The 22,916-nt window shown below is 35.7% G+C and overlaps 1 protein-coding gene and 1 long non-coding RNA gene across 5 annotated transcripts in view; one reads left to right on the top strand and one right to left on the bottom strand.

Annotated features, from left to right (window-relative positions):
* Positions 1-331: 331 nt before the first annotated feature.
* On the bottom strand, positions 332-8,355 carry LOC117677315 (complement factor H-related protein 2-like). Its single transcript, XM_034437475.3, has 4 exons — positions 8,232-8,355; positions 5,388-5,444; positions 3,484-3,666; positions 332-2,535 (listed from the first exon to the last, which is right to left on the bottom strand). Exons 1-4 carry the CDS (start codon positions 8,290-8,292, stop codon positions 2,339-2,341), a joined length of 498 nt encoding a protein of 165 aa, XP_034293366.1. The 5' UTR covers positions 8,293-8,355; the 3' UTR covers positions 332-2,338.
* Positions 1,441-22,916, top strand: part of LOC117677316 (uncharacterized) — a 68,140-nt gene continuing 46,664 nt past the window's right edge. For 2 of the 4 annotated variants that reach the window (XR_009622182.2, XR_009622181.2), the window contains exons 1-2: positions 1,491-1,547; positions 5,374-5,475. This is a non-coding gene — a long non-coding RNA (uncharacterized LOC117677316). The other 2 variants (XR_009622184.2, XR_015733168.1) reach the window with 2 other exon arrangements.

The raw sequence follows: 22,916 nt of genomic DNA, 5'->3' as shown, positions 1-22,916 counted from the left end.
TCCATCTGGTTGCTAAGCAACTACTTTAGTAAATAACTGACAATCTTCTCAGAAGATGCTCATTGGCTGCCCCCACATGTGCAAAGCACAACTGTTGAAAAACTAGGTGAGGCATTTCCAAATTTCATAATCTGTTATGGCGACCGATACTGGTTGCAGTTATAAGTAGTAGCATTTTTAAAATATTGATTTTATCTAACTTTCCTCAAAACTCAGACATCGCAAGTTTGACATGGCATTGATAAGAACTGGATCCCTGAATATGAGTGAGGGACTTTTACCTTTGTAATGGGTCTTCTTTGCCCTCCCGAAAATATGAAACACCAAGTAATTCAGGCAAAGTAAGCAGTCTTTATTCAAGGGGAGTTTTTTTGTACAATACAGAAACAAATGATACATACAAAATATATGTGATACATCAGGAATCAAGTGATCAAAGAATAAAAGACATTGATAATATGTGAGATTCAAACAATAAAGAATATTGATTCTACCTAACTTTCCACAAGTGACAAATTTATGGCTTACATTATTTCATCCCAGCAGGTTTGCTTCTTCCTTATATCTTCTTTAACATTAACATGTTAGAACAACTTAAGCAGTATGTAATTAGAATAACAATATACAGGATGCTTTTAAACATATTTCCCTTTATACAAATCCCAGCTTTCTAAAAATGAGAGTTTTTAACAAGGATAAAAACTCATGCGATGTTCTATGTATTGTATATAATTTGAATTAAACAGATTATGGCAAACACAGTCATCCTCACATTTTCTTGATGAATTGTAGCTTCTTTAATTACCACCTGGTAGCCTTAGAATTCTTTTCAGTACAATATGACCTGCTCTGTCAGTTGCTATCCTAGTAAACTCCTAAAAGTTTTAAAGCAATTAATTTAACATTCTTTGTTTTACAACTAAAGGCCTTGTTTTTAATTAATGGCTGAAAAAATAATTACACAAGTTATCTGTCACATGCACATTTTTAAAATAGAAACCACAGGCCAGAATGCTGAAAGGATAGTTTATATAGCAGTGCTGTAACACATAGCCCCATTAAACTAATGGGAGGCCACTACAGATGATATTGATAAGCTGTCAGGACTAAATCAATCTTTGGAAAAGTGTGTAAGTCCCAAACATTCTTGGTTCATGGTGCCCATAGTATCTCAGTAGGTTTTTCACAATGCCCCTCAATTCATGAACTGGCTTTGATACCTTGCGGCATCATGGCACACAGTTTGGGAACTATGAGTTTAACAGAAACAATGAATTCACATAGGAGTGCTGTGGAATATTTTAAATTTTCAAGGAAACATAGTGATGCTCGATTAGCAGTTTCTGCGCTGCAGATGTTGAATATCATTGTGTTTCCCTTTAAAATATCCTGGTTCCTGTGAGTTTGCTATAGCAACCTGAAATGCCAGTTTGAAACAGCAGTTCTAGGTACTAGGATTCTTACAATGGTCTACAGTTGAAAGGTGGATTGGCAGAGTAATGTACTGTGATCCTTCCTTCAGATGGGATTTTGAGATGGCACACAATGTAAATCAAGAAGGGGTGGGAATTATGATTAAATAGGAAACCTGATTAGTATTTGTTCTTCTGAACAGATGAAAACATATCACTTACTATATTTTTCAGAGTATAAGACCTTTTTCCCCCTAAAAGGGGGTGAAACTTTAGGTGCATCTTATACACCGAATGTAGCCCCGCCCACCCACTGGCCCCCACCCTTTGGCCTCTGCCTCGCAGCAGTTACCTCCCTGCAAGCAAACAGCAAGAAAAAAACAGCTCCTTTCAGCTTCAGCACAGCCTAATAAGCACAAGTTTATTGGATCGGCCTCCCGACTCTCAGCTGATTTGCTCTGAGCTGTTTTGCACAGGGCTCTGCTGAAAAGAGGTAAATTGCTGGAGCAGATTTTTTTTCCTTGTGCTAATCAAGCTATGCTGAAAAAGAAAATGAAAGTAAAGCAGGCTGTTTGCTGTTTGGTCCAACGAGGCAAAATTGCTCAGAGGCAGAGGGAGATTTATTTTTCTTCTTTTCCTCACCAAAAAAGGTAGGTGCATCTTATACTCCGATGTGTCTTATACTCTGAAAAATATGGTAAGTTTCACTTCTGAGGATTCTAAAGACCAAAGAGCTCACAAATAATCACCAATTACAGGAGATGTCAGCAGACAGGATAAGAATCAACACAATTTGCCCCTTCATTCTTTCTTTCTGATTTTTAAAAGTACCTTAAAGACAGGCAATTATATGCCAACATGCAAGGAAAAAGTTATATGAATATGTGTGGATTTTTAATAGGCGAATTAAAAAATACTTAACTCTATTATACACATCTGGGATACACCCATCGTCCCTTTACACATTGTTTCATAAATGGTGATGATAATGGATGCTTATGGAATCCTGGTTTACACACAAACTCCATCCAATAATCAGATGATCTCATAGAGGTTGACTTGGTAATCCACCTCAGTTGAATATTGTTGCGGTCCATATCAACATCATCAGCTCTACAAGTTTCTGAAGAATAAATAAATGTACTTATATATTAAATTGATATAGCACACTAAAAATAGTGCCGAATAATTAGAACAGAATAATTAATAAAGTTAATTTTTTTATTTAGGTCTTATGTTAAATAATGCACAGTGAACTTTTAAGTATAACATAGATAAATTGAAGGGGTAATAATCATATCAAACATGTTAATTTCATCAGACTAATAGAAATGCTATACCATGAGAGTCTTAGATTTTGGATACTGATTATAATGGTCTTAGACTCTGATCTTCTAAAAAAACTTAACTATTGAGCAAAAATTCCTAACTACCCTGCTGCAAATAAATAAATATATCCATTTATACTACAGAATGACAATTATTGTAACTATGTCCCAATTTGGAACTTGTAATTATTTATTTGCACATTTGTATACGTGTGTGTGTGTATACATACAATGCATGCTCCGAGTAAGCGATCCTGCAGCTATTGACAAATAAAATCCAAAAATAAATACTAGATCCATCCGGAAAATTAAAAACAAATAATAAAATATATCCCAAATTATTTAAAAGCATTGCAAGCATCAAAATCTAGTACTCATAATATTATTTAAAAAAATAGAAAATGCATGAAGAATATATGGCATATTAAGATGTGATAGCAAAATGGGCATGACAATTATGGGAGAAATATAAAAATATGTTTTAAAATATAAAGTACACTAAAGTATAAAAATATGTCTTAAGGACAATAAAAATGAGGCTGACTATACTGAGTGGGGAAGAGAATTCTAAGGTATTGGTGCCGCTATAGAAAAATCCCTATCTAAAACACCCTTTGCAGGGAAGCAAAAATATCAGAGAAAATAGCCATTTTTATGCTTTTTTGGGGGTGTGATTAGTGTTTTTCTTAGAAGGATATTTTGCCAACACTATAGGATTTCTCAGTTTTAAACTGTATACTTACGAACACATCTCGGAACACCTCTCCAATGGCCATTCTCACACTTTGCAATTGGAGTGCCCTCCATTTCGTACAGCCTGTAGCACTGATATATCACAGTTTCACCTGATAAGAATTCCTGTCTTCTGTTGTTTAGAAGCATTGCGTTACCAATAGCAGGTGGAGGACCACAACTTGCTGGAATCTCTACAATTAAAATATTTAATAAATGGATATAGTAGACTGACTAACAAGTCAGCCCTGGGTATAATTGTACTATATAAAAGCATGGAATAAACAGAATGATTGTTTTTTACTCTGAAAGCCAATTTCAAAAGACTTTCTGCTATTTATCATTGGATTCTATATTATATTCAGTGACTGTTATTGCTCCTGTTCAATTATTATGAGAGAGCACAGCCAAGTAATATCCTAATCATCATTATTAGACAAAAATATATTTTATTTCATTATAAACAGTGATAAATTCTAATAACCATAAGAAAATTTCCACAAAGTCATAAAACAATGAGCAAAAATTCTTGTTATTAAAATCAATCTTAATAAATTAGTTCCAATCCAGGCTGGTCATGAAGTAGATTGATTTCCTCTTTATATTGCAAGCAGTTTCTTCTGTGCCATTATGTCTCAAAATGCTTCCAGTTTTTGGTTTAAAAATACTCCAAAGGATACAATAATCTATCATATCTCAAAAAGTGAATCTTTCCAGAAGCTCTCCATTTCTAATACTTCTGATCTCCCACTTTACCCAGCATTTAACTTTGGAAGGTTAAGTAATAAGTTACAATTCCTATCTACCATTCCCCATTTTTTTGTCCATCTCTGTTATTAATTCTGTATGATATTAGGATATATTTTTCTGATGAGGAACCATAGCTTAGTTACAGAATTAGTTTCTGTTCCTGGAATCTTGGGTTAACAAGGTCACAGATTATAGGCTAGAAACATATCTGCTTGAGAATTAAAATAGATGTGCTACAGAAAACATGCAATTCGTTGGGTGTATGTGTAAATGTACATCTTTTTTGAATTAATATTGCCAGGTATAATATACATTTGCCTCTGCATATTTTTTCCTAAAATCAAGATTTATTTTATTGTTTTAAGTAATTTTTACTTTAAAAAATAAAAATTAAAAAAGTATTTTTAAAAAAATTGTAACTAATTAATAATATTAAATTAACATAATTAATTACACTTGTGAAAATTGAAACATTGAAGAGTTAGGATATTTTCATAAGATATAACAAGACTATTTTTCTTGACAATATACAAAGTTGATGTTATCAAGAGTTCCTAGATAAAGATAAAATATCACACTTTCGAAGATGTATGATCCTAAGAAATCCACAATACTCGTAGCCCATTGATATTTTATTAGCATGAAACAATAATATTGTAATATGTACTTTAAAAATATGCTTCTCACATATTGAAAATATGTATCACATTGGGCTGGATTCAAATTTAGTGGAATTCTTTCAATAATTGGGATTCTACTGTAAAGTCCACCAGTAAACATTCAATGGAAATCAAGTTTGGTTTAGTAGTTACAATGATAGCCTAGAAAACAGGAGCCTGTGAGTTCTAGGCCTGCCTTAGGCATGAATGACAACTGAATGCTTTGTGCCAGTTATTCTTTCTTAGGCCAACACATCTCATAGGAGGAAAGAGTATCGGATATGTTTGCCATCTTGAGTTAGTATGTATATTTATATATAAATTTGTCCATGATATACAGTATGTGTATGTATGCATGATAATCTGAGTTTGAGATGACTGAGTTTGAAATATTTTATTGTTTACTTGTTCATTTTTTTAAAAAAGCATACACAGATCTATCTCACATAAGGTTTAATGCCCTTCTCAAAATTCATTTTTAATATATTACAGAGTTTGTATCTTACCTGGCTCAGTAAGTAGATTGACCAAGTCATCATATGGAACTTGCATCTGCTGGGATACTGAAAGAGCAATGCGGATTGCAAAAAGGAGGTAGTAAATTTCAATTGTATTAAGTTTTGCAGAGAGAAGAACTTAATTTCTATTAATGGAATAAGTTAATGATCTTTTTCTGCACTAATAAGCTCTGCCATTTCTTTGGGAGTAAAAATTCTTGCCTGTAAGTAATTCACTTTTTGCAAAATGTAGATGCAATGGCTACTTCGCATTCTCATTTATAGAACCATTTGTAAATCCTTCTATGTATCACAAAGAAACATCAATTCATAGTAACTGATTCCCTCCTTCTCATTTTTTTTTTCAGTTGGACTATTTTGCACCTACATTGAAATCAATGAATATAATTATTATGTAAAACTTAAGTTTCATTCATTTCAAGGTCTGGAACCCTTTCAATATTGGTTAAGCATTCTTTCTGTGAAACCACTTGCCTTTTTTTTTTATAGTGTAGTTTTTTTCCCCTCTAATTGTTTTGGAAAGGAGAAGATTGTAAGTCAGGAATAGTAATGGAGCTTTTTCATTTAGCATGATTCAGAGCTGGTAAATGTTGAATCAGCAGCTGTAATGGTGTGTTGGAAAGGCTTTGGGAGATTAGGCAGAAACACAGCCAAGGGAATGGTCAGATAAGAGAAAGGGAGATTGCAAGATTGATGTTGGCACTACAGGATAAATCAGTTAGAAAAAACAACCAGATCAGCTGAATTTACTTTATTGTAATTGGCTACATTGGCATAAACTTGTAAGTACAGGTAGTCCTTAATTTATGACCACAATTGGGACCAGAATTTCCATTGCTGAGCAAGGTCATTGTTGTGAGATGCATCCAATTTTATGATCTTTTTTCCATGGTTGCTAGGTGAATCATTGCAGGTGTTAAATAGTCATGTGGTTGTTAAGTGAACCAGCCTTCCCACACTGAGTTTGCTTATCCTAAGAGGGCTGCTGGAAAGATCACAAATGGCAATCACATGATCCTGGGATGCTACAGCCATCATAAATACATGCCAGTTGCAAAGTGCCTGAATTTTGATCACGCAGCCATAGGGATGCTGCAATAGTCCTAAGTGCAAGGACCAGACGTAAATCACTTTTTCAGTGCTGTAGTACCATAGAACAGTCACTAAACAAATGGTTGTTAGTCAAGGACTACCTGTATGAAAATATAAACCTTCTCCACACCATCCACACCTGTCTCTTTTACAGCCAGAGAAACTAGGGAGGATCTTTTCTGGACCTCTTGCCTCTTGTACTATCTAGCTGTGGGCTAATCTGTCTCTTCCCTGACTATTCCCTTTGCGTGATCTTTTTGTCCAGCCTCCCAAGGCCTTTCTCACATACCATTATAGTTACACACTTGCCTGCCTACTGTTCTTAAGATATGAAGTATATTTGACCATGACCATGAAAGCTGCCTTATTGTTCAGACTTTTCCCCAGCACTTTTACAATGACTTCATACTTGTACACAACAAGTGTTGTGGTAGGGATCAAACAAGGAACCCCACGGGAAATGTCAATCTGTTAGCTAGCTCCAAAGCTGCACACCACAGCCCAACATTATGGTCAAAAGCAATATCTGGTTTTCCTATACATACTGAAACAATTATTCAAAAACCGAATAGGAAAAGAAAAAACAAACCACTCCCTACACATACACACAAAAAGATCCTGGCCCTTGACCACATGTGTGACATAGCACTTCACAAGTGCATTATTGTCCCACCAACTGTGTCACTTGTCTTCAGAGAAAATATTAAGTGCAGCCCTCAATCATGGATGCTATTAATATTCCTCAGTGGATAGCTGTTATAAGAATAACAATTCCATTGTAATGTGTTCAACTGGGAAACAATAGAAAAATATTGGTGACTACTTGAAGCTTCTTAATGCCTAGCAAAAGTTATTTTGCCATACATTTTTGCAAACTTTACCGACTTCTTCAAATGCACGGTTTTGTAACTGGAGGTTAGAGTATAATATGTGTGTTTGCCTTGTCAAAGTACAAAACTAGTGCTGAAACCTAGCCAAATAATTTTGGCACATGAAAAATTTTGCAACCAGTTTCCCCTGTCAACAACTATATACAAGTCCAAGAAATTATATAACAAATAATATGTTGGTCTTTCAAAATCTGTTAACTAAAATGACTTTCTCAATTGTACTAACAACTGAATTATTAATAATTGATTAATAAAAATCAGTGGATGATTATTGATGAGAACTGATAAGAATCTTCAACTAAGTCTTTCTGTTACTTACAACATAATATACCATCTGTATTTCATTTCCACCTAACCTCATTGTTTACGAATAATTTAATGATAAACCCACACATATTTGTCACAGGCAATTATTGCATCTCTTGAAGTGGAATACAGAATTCCAAATTTTAAAATAAGATAAAGGTGACTTTAGGGGCCACAACAGATGTACACATCCATCCTTAATGTAGAAGTTCCTGTGAATTCTGTAACTATTGCAAAATTCAGAAAGGGATATCAAGTACTATTATGTTATTACATTTCAGTACATAAGCTGAATAGACATGATTGAACATCTAACCACACTTACTTAGCCAATGAACATGAGCTGCAATATAAAGAACAATCCTATTATCTGATTTAAATACAAATATGATAAATCACAATTTTCTCATGACATGTTCTTGTTTTATAAGACTTAATTTAAAATAATTGATATTTTTCTCTAGTTTTCCTAAAAAGTACTAATAAAACTCTATTTGTCCTGCAAAAAAAAAGGACAACTTTTACTTCTCCTTGAATAACTTACCCTTCTGAAGAATACAATTTGTCCATAATAGGACAAAAATTATATAGCCAAAACAGTGCATGTTGGTATTTCAGATTGTCAACATCGACACCGTTCAGTTGGGGCTTTTTATCACTGACACCAATAACTGTCCTTGGGGAGGTTTTTCAGCTCTGGATCCACAAAACAGATTATTTACTTATTCATACTCCAAAGTCCACAAGACTTCTGTGTTTATTAGAAACCTGCATTATAAAGTATTAAGCAATATGCTTACCCAAGACAAATGTTCTTCAGAATTTGTCAAAGGAAAGGACAATGGTGAACAGACTTGAAATTCCTAACCTAATTCATTATACAACAAAACCCACATGGGATTTTCTGAGACCCACACATTAGTGTACAAACATATGAAATGATCTCTGCCAAGCAAGTGGGGGTGGGGATGTCATTTGAGCAAAGAATATTGAGAAAGACTGATTATCCTATATTTTGGAGAACTAATTCTTCGTTATATTTGAATGTTTACTGCTGCTTGGTAGATATAGTACACATACACATTCTAAATAGGAATCTTCTTCTGTTTTAAAAAGGGATCTGTTTTGCCTTTATTTATTTATTTATTTTTTAATACTTTATTGAATTTTCCAATTTTTAAAAAGACAATGTACAATCACAATCTTGATCCGAGGTGCAATGTTTACACATTTCATAGATCAAACATTAAATGAATTCCATCCATAGCTATACAATATGCAGTTCTATACAATTCTCTACATTTCTATACAATTAAGTCCATTTCGGGTGTCTAACAAATCGTAGCCTATTATCATATTTTTATCCTATTCTTTAACCAGTTATACCAAATTCCCCATACTTCGTAGTACTTAAAGTTCTCTTCATTTTTTAGCTCGCTCGTCAATTTGGCCATCTCTGCGCACTCTAGAATTTTATTTATTAATGTTTCTTCAGAGGGGGTAGAGTTGGATTTCCAGAGTTTCGCAAAGGCTAATCTAGCCGCAGTAATAATTTGAATTGCCAGTTGGGTTTTATTGTTGTCGAGGCCATCTTCAATCATACCTAAGAGGAAGGATTCCGGGGCCAGGGCTATCTCTTGTCCCATTATTTCCGAGAGCCAGAGTCGAATCTTTAACCAAAACTTTTTGGTCTCAGGGCAAGTCCACCACAGATGGTAAAAGGTGCCGACCGTCTTTCCACATTTCCAACATAAAGCAGAGGAATTTGGGAATATTTTGGCCAGCCTGTCCGGGGCTAGGTACCACCTATGCAGCATTTTGTAGTGATTTTCCCTGAATGTTACCGATTTCGTTATTTTGAGATTTCTGTTCCAAGCTATCTCCCAGTCATTGAAATTAAGGCCATATCCTAAATTTTTCTCCCAAATGCTTAGCTGATTTTTAGCTATCTTCTCGGCTCTATCCTCATCTAATATAAAGTTATAGATTTTCGATAGCATTTTCTTATCTGGTCCCCAAATAATTTTGTCAAAATATCCATATTTCATTTCAATACCACATTTATCTCTATCTTCTTGAAATCTAGACTTAATCTGAAGATATTTCCACCAATCCAGAATAAACCCCTGGTCCCTCAGTACTTCCAAGGGTTTGAGCTTCCCTTCTTCATCCAAGATATCCTTATATGTGCCCATTTTATAGTTCTCTCTTCTATTTGGGGCCACTAGAGCATCCATAATCGACAACCAGCTAGGAACCTTGGTATATATCTTCTGTCTAATTTCCAGCCACGTACGAATCAATGTCTCTCTAATTTTATGTTTATGGAAATGAGTTTTCTTCCTATCCTTTATATCCCAGAGGTAAGCGTGCCATCCTTCAAGGAGATCGTGTCCTTCTAGTGTTAAGATTCTACCTTCTTGTAATTTGATCCACTCCTTTATCCAAATTATTTTTGCCGCCTTTTGATATAATTCCCAGTCAGGGAGCCCGAACCCTCCCAAATTTCTTTTCCCTTGAAGTGTCTTGAGAGAAATCCTCGATTTCTTACCCTCCCACAGAAAATTCCTGATATGTTTATTCAGATCCAAAAAAAATTTTTTATCTAGTGATATCGGTATATTTTGAAATAGAAATAGAAATTTCGGTAAAATATTCATTTTGATCGCCGCAATTTTACCAGTCAGGGACAATTTAAGCCTCCTCCACCTATCAAGATCTTGATTAGTTTTCTGCAATAACGGGATATAGTTATCATCTTTTAATGAAGAGAGTCTCGCCGTAATCCATATTCCCAGATATTTTATCTTCTTAACTACCTGGAGGCCTAATAAATCTTCTAATTCTTTCGTTTGTAGGTTTGTCATATTTTTCACAATTATTTTGGTTTTGTTCTTATTAAGTTTAAAGCCCGCGACTTCTCCATAATTCTGAACTTCCTGCATTAATTTTAAGCTGGTATCTAATGGGTCTTCTATTATGAAGGCAACGTCGTCCGCAAAAGCCTGTGTTTTAAATATTTCCTTCCTAATCTTCAAGCCTTTGATATTTTCATTAGTTCTAATCCTTCTAAGTAAGACCTCTAATGCTAGAATGTAAAGTAAGGGGGATAGGGGACATCCCTGCCTAACTCCTCTTTGGATCTGAAATGTCTGGGTTCTGCCTCCGTTAACTAATATATTTGCCCTCTGATTTTGGTAAATATTCTCTATCATCCTCCTAAAGTTAGTCCCGAATCCCATTAGATCTATTTGGTTTATCATGAAGGTCCAATTCAGGTTGTCGAATGCCTTTTGGGCATCGACAAACATTAAAGCCATCTGTTTTCCAGGGTGTTGTTCATAATATTCAAAAGTATTTAGGACTGTTCTCAGATTGTCTCTAATCTGTCTCCCTGGGAGAAAACCATTTTGATCCTTATGTATCCATCGGTTTAAAATTTTCTTGAATCTCTCCGCTATTATAGTCATAAATAATTTGTAATCTGCGTTAAGCAGTGAGATAGGTCTATAGTTGGAGATCTGCTTCGGGTCGGCACCTTCTTTCAGAATGATCGTCAGGTACGCTTCCCTCCAGGAGTCTGGGATTGTTATACCAGCAATAACATCATTTAAAATTTCTAACAATTCCAATTTCAGAGCATCATCAAATTTTTGATATAATTCTCCGGGGAGACCATCAGGGCCTGGGGTTTTGTTCTTCTTTATTTTGGATAAGGCGGTTCTTAACTCCCCTATGGTGATCTTTTCATTTAACATTTCCTTTTCTTCTTCCGGAATTTGAGGAAGGTTGGCTTCCAACAAATACTGTTCTACCTTGTTTAACTCAATTCCTTCATTTTTGTAAAGACATTCATAAAGTTTTCTTATGCTTTCTAATTTGTCTTCTTCCTTCGTCAACAGGATGCCCTGTGGGTCTTCTAAAGCTAGTATTTGGTTTTTTTCCTTCTCTTTTTTTAATTTATATGCGAGCCATCTCCCCGACTTGTTAGCGTTCTCGAAACAATAATGCTTAGATCTTCTTATTTTTTGAGCTATCTCCTCCTGGTCCAATAGATTCAGTCTATGTCTCATCATCAACCACTGTTGTTTTGTCGCCTCATCTCCCGGTCGTTGCTGTAATTCAGCCTCAGTTTGTAATAATTTTTGAGTAAGTTCTTCTCTACTCTTCCTTTTTTCCTTATTTTTAAAGGCAGTATATGAGATGGCTACTCCTCTGACATAGGCCTACATAGTGTCCCACACAATTTCTTTGGCTGTCCCTCGATTTCCATTTTCTAAGAAGAAGCGTTTGATTTCTTCATTCAATTTGAGTGTGAACTCTTTTTCATTTAGGAGATTGGTCCTTAAGCTCCATCTCTGTTGTATTTTCTTCGTATCATGAGACCATCTAATTTCGAGGAGCTTATGATCTGCCCAAGTATTGATGTCCATGTTAACTTTCTTAATTTCTAATGCCAATTTTCTAGTAACCCAAACCATATCGATTCTGGACCAGGAGTTCTGTGGGATGGAGTAAAATGTATATTGTCTGTCCTGGGGGTGTAAGGTACGCCACATGTCAATTAAATTTATCTCATCCACCAAATCAAAAAAAAACTTTGGTAAGGGAGATCTTTTATTCTTTTTGGTTATATCGCACTTATAATCAAGCTTTGGATCTACAATTCCATTAAAGTCCCCTAGCATACATATTTCAAGATGTGCCCAATTTGCCAACTGTTCCTGCAGTTTCCTATAGAATTTCCCTTGTTTTTTATTCGGTGCATAAACCCCTACTAATAGCAGTCTAGAGTTACCTCTCATTATTTCAACTATGAGTATTCTCCCTTTTTCATCTTTATATTTACATTCTGCCATTATTCCTTTCTTAACATAGATAGCAACCCCCCTTTTCCTTTTCTCAGCTAGTGAGGAAAATACTTTACCAAATTTACAGTAATTTAAATATTCAGCTTCATCTTTTTTTATATGGACCTCTTGGATGCAGATAATATCGGGATTTTGTTTCACCAATTTCGACAATATTATCCTTCTTTTTTTGTAATCATTTAATCCATTCACATTTACCGATATGATCTTGGTATCGTTCATTCCTGAAATTAGTTTCTAGTCTCTTGTTCTTATTTACCTTTTAAAGTTACTGCTCTCACTGGTCTTGATTTTTTCCCTCTTTCCTCAGTATCCTCCTTTTTCTTCTCCTCTTCTATGTCTTCCCTAGTAATTTGCTCTTGGGATATCTCTTCTTCCGTATTTACTATCTCGTTATCCTCCTTACTGGTTTGTTCCTCCTCTCCTCCCCTTAGTTGTTCTAAAAAGTCTTGGGCATCACTTAGACAATCAATTCTTATTTTCCTCCCTTGCCAGGAAATTTGCAGTCCTTCTGGCAAAAGCCACCTAAAAATTATATTTCTCCTGTTTAGATGATTTGTCAAAAACCTATAGTTTCTCCTCCTTTCCCTCACTCTTCTCGGAATTTGTTTCAGAATATTAATTTCTTTTCCCCCATAGGTAATTTTTTCCTCCCGAGCTATGTTATACAGGATATCCCTAACTTTTTTTCTAGCAAAGCGCACATGGACCTCTCTGGGGAGTCTGTTTCTTCTTACGTAATTTGTCTGGACCCTGTACACCTCATCAATCTCACGAATTATTTCCTGCTTGTCTTGCTGCAGAGTTTCTGCAATCAACTCCGCTATCTTGTCACCTAAATCCTCATCTTTATCTTCCAGGATGTTCTGGAAACGCAAGAAAAACGAGGCCTTGTCCATCTCAAGTTGGATCAGCGCGTCTTCCGTTTCTTTGTTTTGTGCCGACAAAGTTTGGTCTACTGTGTCCAGTTTTTTCTCGTTTTTTTCAATTCTTTGTTCTGCTTTTAAAATTCTATTTTCGTTACTAGCAATAGCAGTTTGAATCTCATTCATTTTAAAATCAAGAGCATGGATGTCTGATTTTAATTCGGAGTGACTATTCAAAAGTTTTTCTTGCATCGCAAGCATTGTTTCTTGGATTGACTGGAGGGATGTTTGTACCGTTTGCAGTGTAGGAGTTATAGGGGGTTTGTCTAGTTTCTGGAGACCTTCTACTGATTTCTGGGTGGCTGGGGAAGACATCGCTAGGGTAGGTATAGATGTCGCTTTTTTAGCAGTTTTTGCAATTGTGGAGGTCAGACTTGCCATTTCTTTCAGAACCAATTTTTGATCTCTTATTATCTCCTCTATCTTTCTCCAAATTCTCATCCAGTGGCACTTGCCACGTTTTCTCTGAGGAGCTTTCTTAGACCTTTATTTCGCTCCTTTATTGGTCCTCTCTACACTCTCAATAAGTTCCAGTTAATACTAGGTTCTAAATTTCCAAAATACTGTAGCGGGCTACTATAAAGTTTCCAGCAATTAACAATCACTAATTATATAATTATATAGTTCTCCTCCAAATAGGTAGACAAAATATCGATACAAATCAATTAATCACTTAATAAAATCTAAATTCAATCTTAGAAAAGAGTAAGTAATATATATAAATTGTTATAGGCTAGCAATACAAGTAATTATTTTAAGTTAATAAATTCTAATTTCAGTTCCTAATGGGTAGTATTGATATAGATAAATACAGATAGATATTCTAAATTGTATAAGTTGACCACAATAAGTTAATGAACTAATAAATTCTAAGTTCAGATCTTAATAAAGGTTGGATATAAATAGATATAATAGATATAAATAAGTATAAATAGGTATAAATAAATTACAATAAATATAAGTAGATATAAAATCCTATATAATAATTTAATTAGTAAGATGCAAATCCAACCCTTTTTTCTCTTAACTAGTAATAATTATAGAAATCTAAATTCTCATATATAATCAACCTTTTTTTTTGTATATATCTATAAAATGGCTTAAGAGATCTAATTAATATTAATTATAAAATTATAAAGTTAGAGAGGAAAACAGAGTTCACTTATTAATATCACATATACTCAAGAGAAAGATAGGAAAGATATAAACATATAAATATATGGGTATAAGTATATTGTTTTATAGTGTTTATAGTATTTACGGAATTTTAGAGTACAAATAGGAAATCTTCAATTTCCCACTTTGCTGGGCTCCAACCAAACTCGATGGTAATAGTCTCTGCCAGAGCGTCTTCTTGTTCAACCGCTGCTGTTCCACTCTTCCGATTCAATGGAAGCACTTCCTGTTTGCTAAAAGCCTCAAACAGCTAATCACTGTATTTCTTCTGCTTTCTTCCACTCAATCCCAGTACCAAAAGCCAGCCACACCAATAGTCTTTCCTTTTTCTTTTACTCTCTCACCACACCACACTCTCCAAAGCTCCTTGCAGACGCAATCCACTCTCCCCGTTTTCTCGTCTGCTCTTCGGCTTGTCGGATCGCCGGGAGTACAAGCTGCTCCACCCTCTCCGTCTCTGCCTCTCGCCGCTCCGAGCACTCCTCTCCCGACACCACTGATCCCCTCTCTGCCGCACGATCGTAGGTATAGGGGAATAGGCTTGAATCTGTCACCGCACCTCCGATCTTCTTCTTAGCTTCCCGTCTTTGTTGGCTATTGCTGCTTCGCGCCCGCCATCAATGGCCGGCTCACCGCGTTGGTTAGGCAGAGCCGCCTGGTCCAGCGAGAGGTGATCGCAACCACTTCCCGCTTGCCTGGCTTCCTCTTTTGCCCGCAGGGCTCTCCGGGTCCTGCGTCCCCCGAGGGGATCCCCAAAACGCGATGTTAAAAGGTGTTGAGGAGCAGCGAGCTCTCACTCAACACCCTGTCGCTGCAAATCACCAACCGGAAGTCCTGTTTTGCCTTTAAAGCTTCTCCCCACCTTTAGTTTAGGACTTCCCTTAAGTAAAAAAATAAATAAAAATAAAACAATGGAATAAGCCATAGCTGAGGGAGTAAAGCCAATTAGAGAATTATAAAGTGGGAGGGCCTAGCCAAGGTTTCCTACACAAAGGGGGAGGGGCAGAGTGATAAAATCATGTTGTAAGAAATAGTTTTAATATTATTTAGTACTATTCCTCCTCTTCCTCAGGGAAAAGTGATAGGTTACCTAGAATTTTAGGCTTCATTTTTAGCAATTTAGAAGGTATGATATTGGCATTTTTAGTCTAGCGCCCCCCCCCTTTTTTTTTTTTAATTTCCAAGGATTTTTTTTTCTTAGTCCAGGCTATTTCTTTCAGCATGTGAGAACTTGTTTTTTCATCACTAAACAATAGAGAGTGTATAAATACAATTTTAAGTTTTAAGAAAGATAACAATCCCAGCTGGCAAAGAGAAATATAACCCATAAATATGCCACTTATGGAATGCTATGTAGAATAATGTTTTCTAGTGTTCTGACATGTAATCAATGTCTTTTGTTCTTTGATCACTTGCCTTTTGACCTATTACATAGAAAAATGTATATATCATTTGTTTTAATAATCATAATAATAATCAGAATAGAGCTGGAAGGGACTGTGGAGGTCTTCTAGTCCAACCCCCTACTCAAGCAGGAGACCCTATACTATTTCAGAGAAGTGGCTGCCCAATCTCTTCTTAAAAGCCTTCAGTGATGGAGCACCCACAACTTCTGAAGGCAAGCCATTCCTCTGATTAATTGTTCTCTGTTAGAAAGTTTCTCCTTAATTCCAGGTTGCTTTTCTCCTTAATTAGTTTCCATCAGTTGTTTGTCTTGCCTTTTGGTGCTTTGGAAAATAAGCTAACCTTCCTCTTCTTTATGGCAGCCCCTCAAATGCTGGAATACTGCTATCATGTCCTAGTCCTTTTTTTCCTCTAGTCTACCCTTACCTAATTCCTGCAAAGACTTGATCCTCCTTAATAAATCCTTTTGCTTTGCCTGAATTACTTGGTGATTTGCATTTTTGGGTGGGCAAAGAAGCCTATTTGGAAATGTAAATATGTTTCAAATTTAGGGATAAAGTTCATATTAGCTCCACAACAAACTTGAGGTCTCTTGAGTTTTGAGGAAACAATTCTATCAACTGATGGTGCAGTGGGTAAGGCTGAGGAAGGGACCAGCAGAATTCTTCACTCACACAAGTAAAGGAGATAGTGGTGTTTATGTTTCGGATACAGATAGTCCTACTTAGTAACCACAATTGAGATTAGCATCTCTGCCACGGAATACAATCGCTAAACAGAAAATCATATGGATGGCAACTAGGCTTATGACCTTACTTCCCCTTTAGTCTTTAAACAATACCACTTTAAGTGGTTACTAAGCAACAAAAATCATGATTTTCATTTATTATTTTAATTCTACCTTCTGTATTAATTCTGCTTGTCACAAGCTGGTTGTGAAGCACACGATTGGTGATTATGTGTCTGCTGGACTTCAAAAATTGTAATTATGAGGATTGATCACAAAGTTTTTTTTTTCTAGAACTGTCATCACTTTGAATGGTTGCTGTGTGACACAATTGATAAGCGAGGACTTACCTGAAGTCAGTCTATTTGCTCCATTAGAAACCCTAGAGTTGAGGGCAAAAGTCAGGGTGAAGATGAAGAAGATTCTTTCTGTAACTGAGACAATGTAATGTGGTGGTATTGGGAACTGAGCAGACCTCCCATTACTGGAAAACTCTTAAGTTGTGCTTAAAAGACCAGTTCTGCGCTGTTTGCAATCACTGCAACATTGGGGGAAGAGGGGACAACTTTCCATCTTGGCAGCACTAAAACACCTGTTTTGTTTATCTCTGACATTACTACAGAATTACTACTACAGAGCCCATATTACTAGCAAAAAGTGATTGGCTCTCAAACAGCAAGATCCCTCCACAATTTGAAGCAGTCATTTGGCAGCAAGAGTGGTTAAAAAACACCAGATGGTACTTTTGAATGACCAGCTAGCTATTCTGTATGTTGGAGGATGATGGATTCTGCTACTTTCTCCATCTGATTACACCAACTGCTTTATCTTCTCACCCAGCAATTTTGCTAGCCAAGCAGGACCTACCCAAATCATGGATGCAGCAAGAAAGTGTTTTGAATAGCGTAGCAATAAGCTGAAGTCCTTATGTTTATTTTATCCTGGTCCAGTAGGAGTGGGCCCTGTCTTCTTACCTTTCCTTCAGCATGTACTGATTTCAATGGGGTGAAAATAAAAGAATGAAGAGCCCTGGTGGCACAGTAGTTGGAATGTAGTATTGCAGGCAAACTTTGAGATCGATCCTGATGGAGCTCAGTTGATTCAGCCCTCCATCCTTCAGTAAAATGAGGGCCCAGATTGTTGAGGGCAATATGCAGACATTATAAATCACCCACAGAGTGCTGTAAAGCACAATGAGGCAGTATATAACTGTATGTGCTATTGCTAATACCTTCCACAATAAGCACAGCACTTCTCATGATGCAAAACCGCACCCCTAGTAGGTACTGCTTTGTGGTGGGCAATGAATATGACTCACACAGCAGATGAGTTATTCATATTGAGTTGCTAAATTCAATCATAGACAGGGACAATAGAACAACATGAAAAGTGCAACCCATTAAAAATCTTTGTTAGAGTCATCTATGTTGCTCACGAATTGAATCAGATTGTGAGGGATGGCCTTGGTATGAAGAGATTATCTGGAAAAGTGTGATTGCTCATTATTTCCAGTGATGTATAAAAGGGAGACAGATACCAGGTTGTCATTCATCTTGACATCTGATCTTCAAATATCCCCATCCAAAAAATACTATCTGTTGTTCAAGTAGTTGCTGAGGATGAAATAGCAAATCTGTTGCAATATTTTCAGGATCAGACTCAATAAAGATAATAGGAGTTAGAGCTTTAAATATATTTCTTTTTAATTATGATAGGCATTCTATATTCACTGAATATCAAGGTAGAAGCGACGAGAATGGTGAGGGTGGCTCCTTATATATACAAGGGGTGGAGCTAGGAATGGGAGTGGTAAGTTATGAATACATTAAAGTCCAAAGAATAAGTTAACCTCTGATGTTCCATATATACATTATTTACACATTGGAGAATAAGGCATTTACATCTGACAAATCCCCCTCTAAATGCCGGTTCGTTACACAACACCAATTACATTCTGATTCAGGACAATATAATACATATAATTTAGAAGTTAAATATTTGTGTTGTTTAGAAGGTAAGGGTTTTGTTAATATGTCAGCTAATTGTTCAGAAGTATCGCAATGTATTGCTTTAATGAATCCGTCTTGAGACAGTTGTCTCACATGCTTAAACTTTATATCAATATGCCTGGACCTTTGTCCAATTGCATCGGATCTGGATATTTCAATGGCCGCTTTATTGTCTTCATGCATAATAAATGGTAAGGTGGGTTTCTTCCAAACATCAGTGATCAGATCATTGAACCATACAAGGTTATTTGCAGCCTTAGACAAACAAACATATTCCGCTTCTGTAGTAGAAGTGGCTACTAGTTCTTGTTTACCAGTATACCAGTAAACTGGACAATCATTCAATAGAAAAACATAACCAGAAGTACTCTTTCTGCATGATGTATCACCAGCCCAATCTGCATCAGCATAACAAGTAATTTTTGGTTCTCTGTCATTATTGGGTTCCAACATTAAACAAAAATCTAATGTACCCTTCAGATATCTTAGAATTCTTTTGACAGCTTCCCAATGATACAAGGTTGGTTTACTAACATATCTTGACAATAGATTGAGAGGTAATGCAATATCTGGCCTAGTCCAATTAGATATATAAAGGAGTGAACCTATAACTGATCTGTAAAATGTGTTGTCTTTAAACTCAGGGGAAGATTCATCAGTGTTTCTAAGAAAATCAGTTTGCATAGGGGTGTCACAGGTTTTAGCATTATTTAAGTTACATTTGTTTAGGAGTTCGATGATTTTATCTTTCTGTGTAAGTTTGAATCCCCTTTTAGTTTTGTTAATTTGCACACCAAGGTATTTATTCACTTTACCCAGAGATTTCAGTGAGAAGTGTTCATTTAACTTATTTACAAAGATTTCCCTGCTCTCTTTATGCTTTCCAATGTATAAAATATCGTCCACGTAAATTAATACAAATTCAATATGATCATTACTCTTTTTTACAAAGAAACAGTTATCAGCAGTGGTGGCGTTGAAATCCATGGTCTTAAGTACTTTTACCAAGCAATCGTACCATCTTTTGCCGGATTGCTTTAATCCGTACAGACTCTTATTTAATAACCAAATTTCGTTCTTATTAGTGTATTGACTGTGTGGTGCTCTTACATATATTTCCTTATCTAATTTTGCATGTAAGTATGCGGTCTGTATGTCATATTGGAATACGTCCAGATTGAGTGCAGATGCTACTACAAGGGCTGTTTTGACACTCTCTGTTCTCACTGTGGGTGAATATGTATCAGTATAGTCTTCTGGATATTTTTGTGCATAGCCTTGTGCAACTAGTCTAGCCTTGTATAAGGTATTGCCTCCTTCTAAGTTCTTAATTTTATAAATCCACCTGGTACCTATAATTGTTTTATCCTTAGGTGCGATCGCAGGTGTGAATACATTTAATCCTTGTAAACTTTCCATCTCTTTTTCCATAGCTAGTTCCCATTTTTCTCTTTCTTCATGTGGAAGTTTCAATACTTCTTCATATGTATTAGGTGTTATTTGTTCTCCATTCATATGCATTATGTAATCTTTGTATTTATTTGGTATTTGGTTTCTATTGTTTCTAATAGTTCTTTCAGGCTTGCTATGGTTATCATGCAAATATCTAGCTTCCTTTTTTGTTAATGTGTCTGTCTTTATTTTATGCTGACTATTAGTCCAAGTTTTGGTTTTGTTCTTACTTTTGTTAATATTTTGATTTTCTGTTGTTCCTTCCTCGCAAGATATCGTATCTTTACATTTATTAGGAAATATTTCATTAAGGTGCAATTTTGACCAATTGGCCTGTTCATGGAACACAGCTGTTCTGGATACTATAAATTTGTTATTACTATCAATAAATCTGTACCCTTTGGTTCCAGTTTCGTATCCCATGAATCTTAATCTCCTGGATACGTTTTCTCCCTTTCTCCTCAATTGTTTAGGTATGTGTACGTCTGCAGTGACTCCAAATATGTGCATGTGTGATAATTTAGGTTTTCTATTGTACATCACCTCATATGGTGTCTTATTCACAATACTGGACCAGGTTCTATTTTGAGTGTAATTCGAATAATGTAATGCCTCTGACCAAAATTGTTTGCCTAAACCAGCATCCTCTAATGTGCACCTAATCATGGTTTGTAGTGTGGAATTTTTCCTCTCTGCAACTCCATTTTGAAATGCAGAAAAAGGATTGGACGTGAAATGTAACATTCCTCTATCCTTTAACCATTGGGAGAATTCTTTAGACATGAACTCACATCCCCTATCTGTCATTATTTGCTTTATTCTGATATTATGTTGTGTTTCTATACGTTTGTAGAATTCCTTAAATTTCTGAAATGTTTCATCCTTGTGCTTTAATGTGTAAACAAAACCATATCGGCTGTAGTCATCCACTATTGTTAGGAAGTAACGTTTTCTATAGGTAATTGAGGGACTTAATGGACCAACTAAGTCCATATGTACCAAATCAAAAATATTGTTAGTTGATCTGTTAGATTTTTTTGGTCTTGGACTGGTTTTTAGTTTGGTGGACTTACATACTGAGCATTCCAAATAATTTTCACAATTTTTTATTTTGACACCTTCTGCGTGTTCAGTCATTTTTTGTACTACAGGAAAGCTTGCATGTCCTAACTTCCTGTGTAAGATGTGAGCACACTCATCATGAATTGGTTTACCTATTTTTGGTTTCTTTTCCTTGTATGTATTTTTGTGATCATGAGTTATTCTACACTCATCATTGTCACTGTTACTGACATTTTCATCATCTGCTTCAATACAATCTTCCATATTTGAATCAATGTTATGTAAACATCTTTCTTTAGTTATCAGATAGGGTAGACCTCCTTTTATCATTACAGTACCTACATTTGTTTTGTTCTTTTCTATAGTTGCTTTCCCCTTTGAGAAAACTATATTGATATCAGATTCTCTGCTTAATTTTATGGCACTTAGTATGTTGTGAGGTATTTCTGGGATTAATAATACCCCCTCTATTTTCCCTAGACCAGGCAAGGTCACATTTCCTTTGCCTAGTACTTGAACCTTTTCTTGATTAGCTACCTTTATCACAAACTTATCTTCTATAAATGAAGATAATATACTTTTGTTGTTGGTGGTGTGATTTGTTGCACCAGAATCAATAAGCCAATTGTTATTCTCATCCTGCTGTGTTCTGGTGCTGTCTTGTTTATTTAGCCCATTCAGTGACCCAGATTTCCTCTCTTTTGAATTTTCTCTACCCCTTCTACCTTCTTTGTAATTTGGTGGACTTCTATATTTGTGTCTATCTGTGGAAGATTGTCTGTAATTATATTTGCTCCTATATTCTGGTCTATGTCTCTCTCTTGAGACTTTGGGGCAGTCTCTTCTACTATGTTCCCTGGATCCACAATTGTAGCATCTAAAGGCCTCATTATGTTTATCTTGAAAGACTACTTTCCTAAAAGGTTTGTGGTCTGTTTGGTTACTGGATCGATTTTTTCTTGAATTGTCTTCTGCTATCAATTTGTTAGATAGACTTTCTATGGATAAATATCCCAAATTAATGGTATCTAAGTGTGACATAAAGCTATCCCATGATGGATCAAGTGAATTGATAATAACACTTTTCATTGTTTGATCTGAAATCACTTCCCCCCTCAATTGTAGCTCAGCTCTTATTTTGTTTAGATTTATCAAATGCTCACTTATAGAAACCCCTGGTTTTACTCTAGAGGAAAAGAAATCCTTAGACATTCTTGTGGTTGTAGCTACGCTATCGCTGTGAAATAGATTAAACATGCATTGAATTATTTCTGATACAGTTAGGTTTGGTTTGATGCTATGATACATTGCAGGAGACACGCTAGATATTATTATGAAAAATGCTCTATGATGTAAACAATCTATTTTTAAAGTCCAAGGTCTTCTTGGAGGGCTAGTTATAAAGAATAGTAAATTTTCTTTCATGAAAATAACCTGAAGCTGTTGATACCACTCTTGTAAATTAATGCCATCAATTCTAAGTTTTGGGAAGTCACTGGGTAAGTTACCTACATTATTCTGTCCATTACTTACAACCTGGGGCAGTCCGTGATCTCTCAAGTGCAGGAAATTACAGAACGGCATTGGGATGCTTGCAATGAG

This window comes from Pantherophis guttatus, chromosome 3 (assembly GCF_059756535.1).
Source record: "Pantherophis guttatus breed Tessera chromosome 3, ASM5975653v1, whole genome shotgun sequence".
Taxonomy (NCBI): Eukaryota; Metazoa; Chordata; class Lepidosauria; order Squamata; family Colubridae; genus Pantherophis; species Pantherophis guttatus.
This window is presented reverse-complemented; position numbering and strand designations above follow the sequence as displayed.

What these genes read in the sequence shown, in the direction of transcription:
- LOC117677315 (XM_034437475.3), bottom strand. Translation starts at nt 8,292, where the DNA reads ATGCACTGTTTTGGCTATATAATTTTTGTCCTATTATGGACAAATTGT. An exon ending in AAATTGTATTCTTCAGAAGG is followed by an intron (nt 5,445 to 8,231) that starts GTAAGTTATTCA and finishes TTGCTCTTTCAG; the next exon opens with TATCCCAGCAGATGCAAGTT. An exon ending in CAATCTACTTACTGAGCCAG is followed by an intron (nt 3,667 to 5,387) that starts GTAAGATACAAA and finishes TTTTAATTGTAG; the next exon opens with AGATTCCAGCAAGTTGTGGT.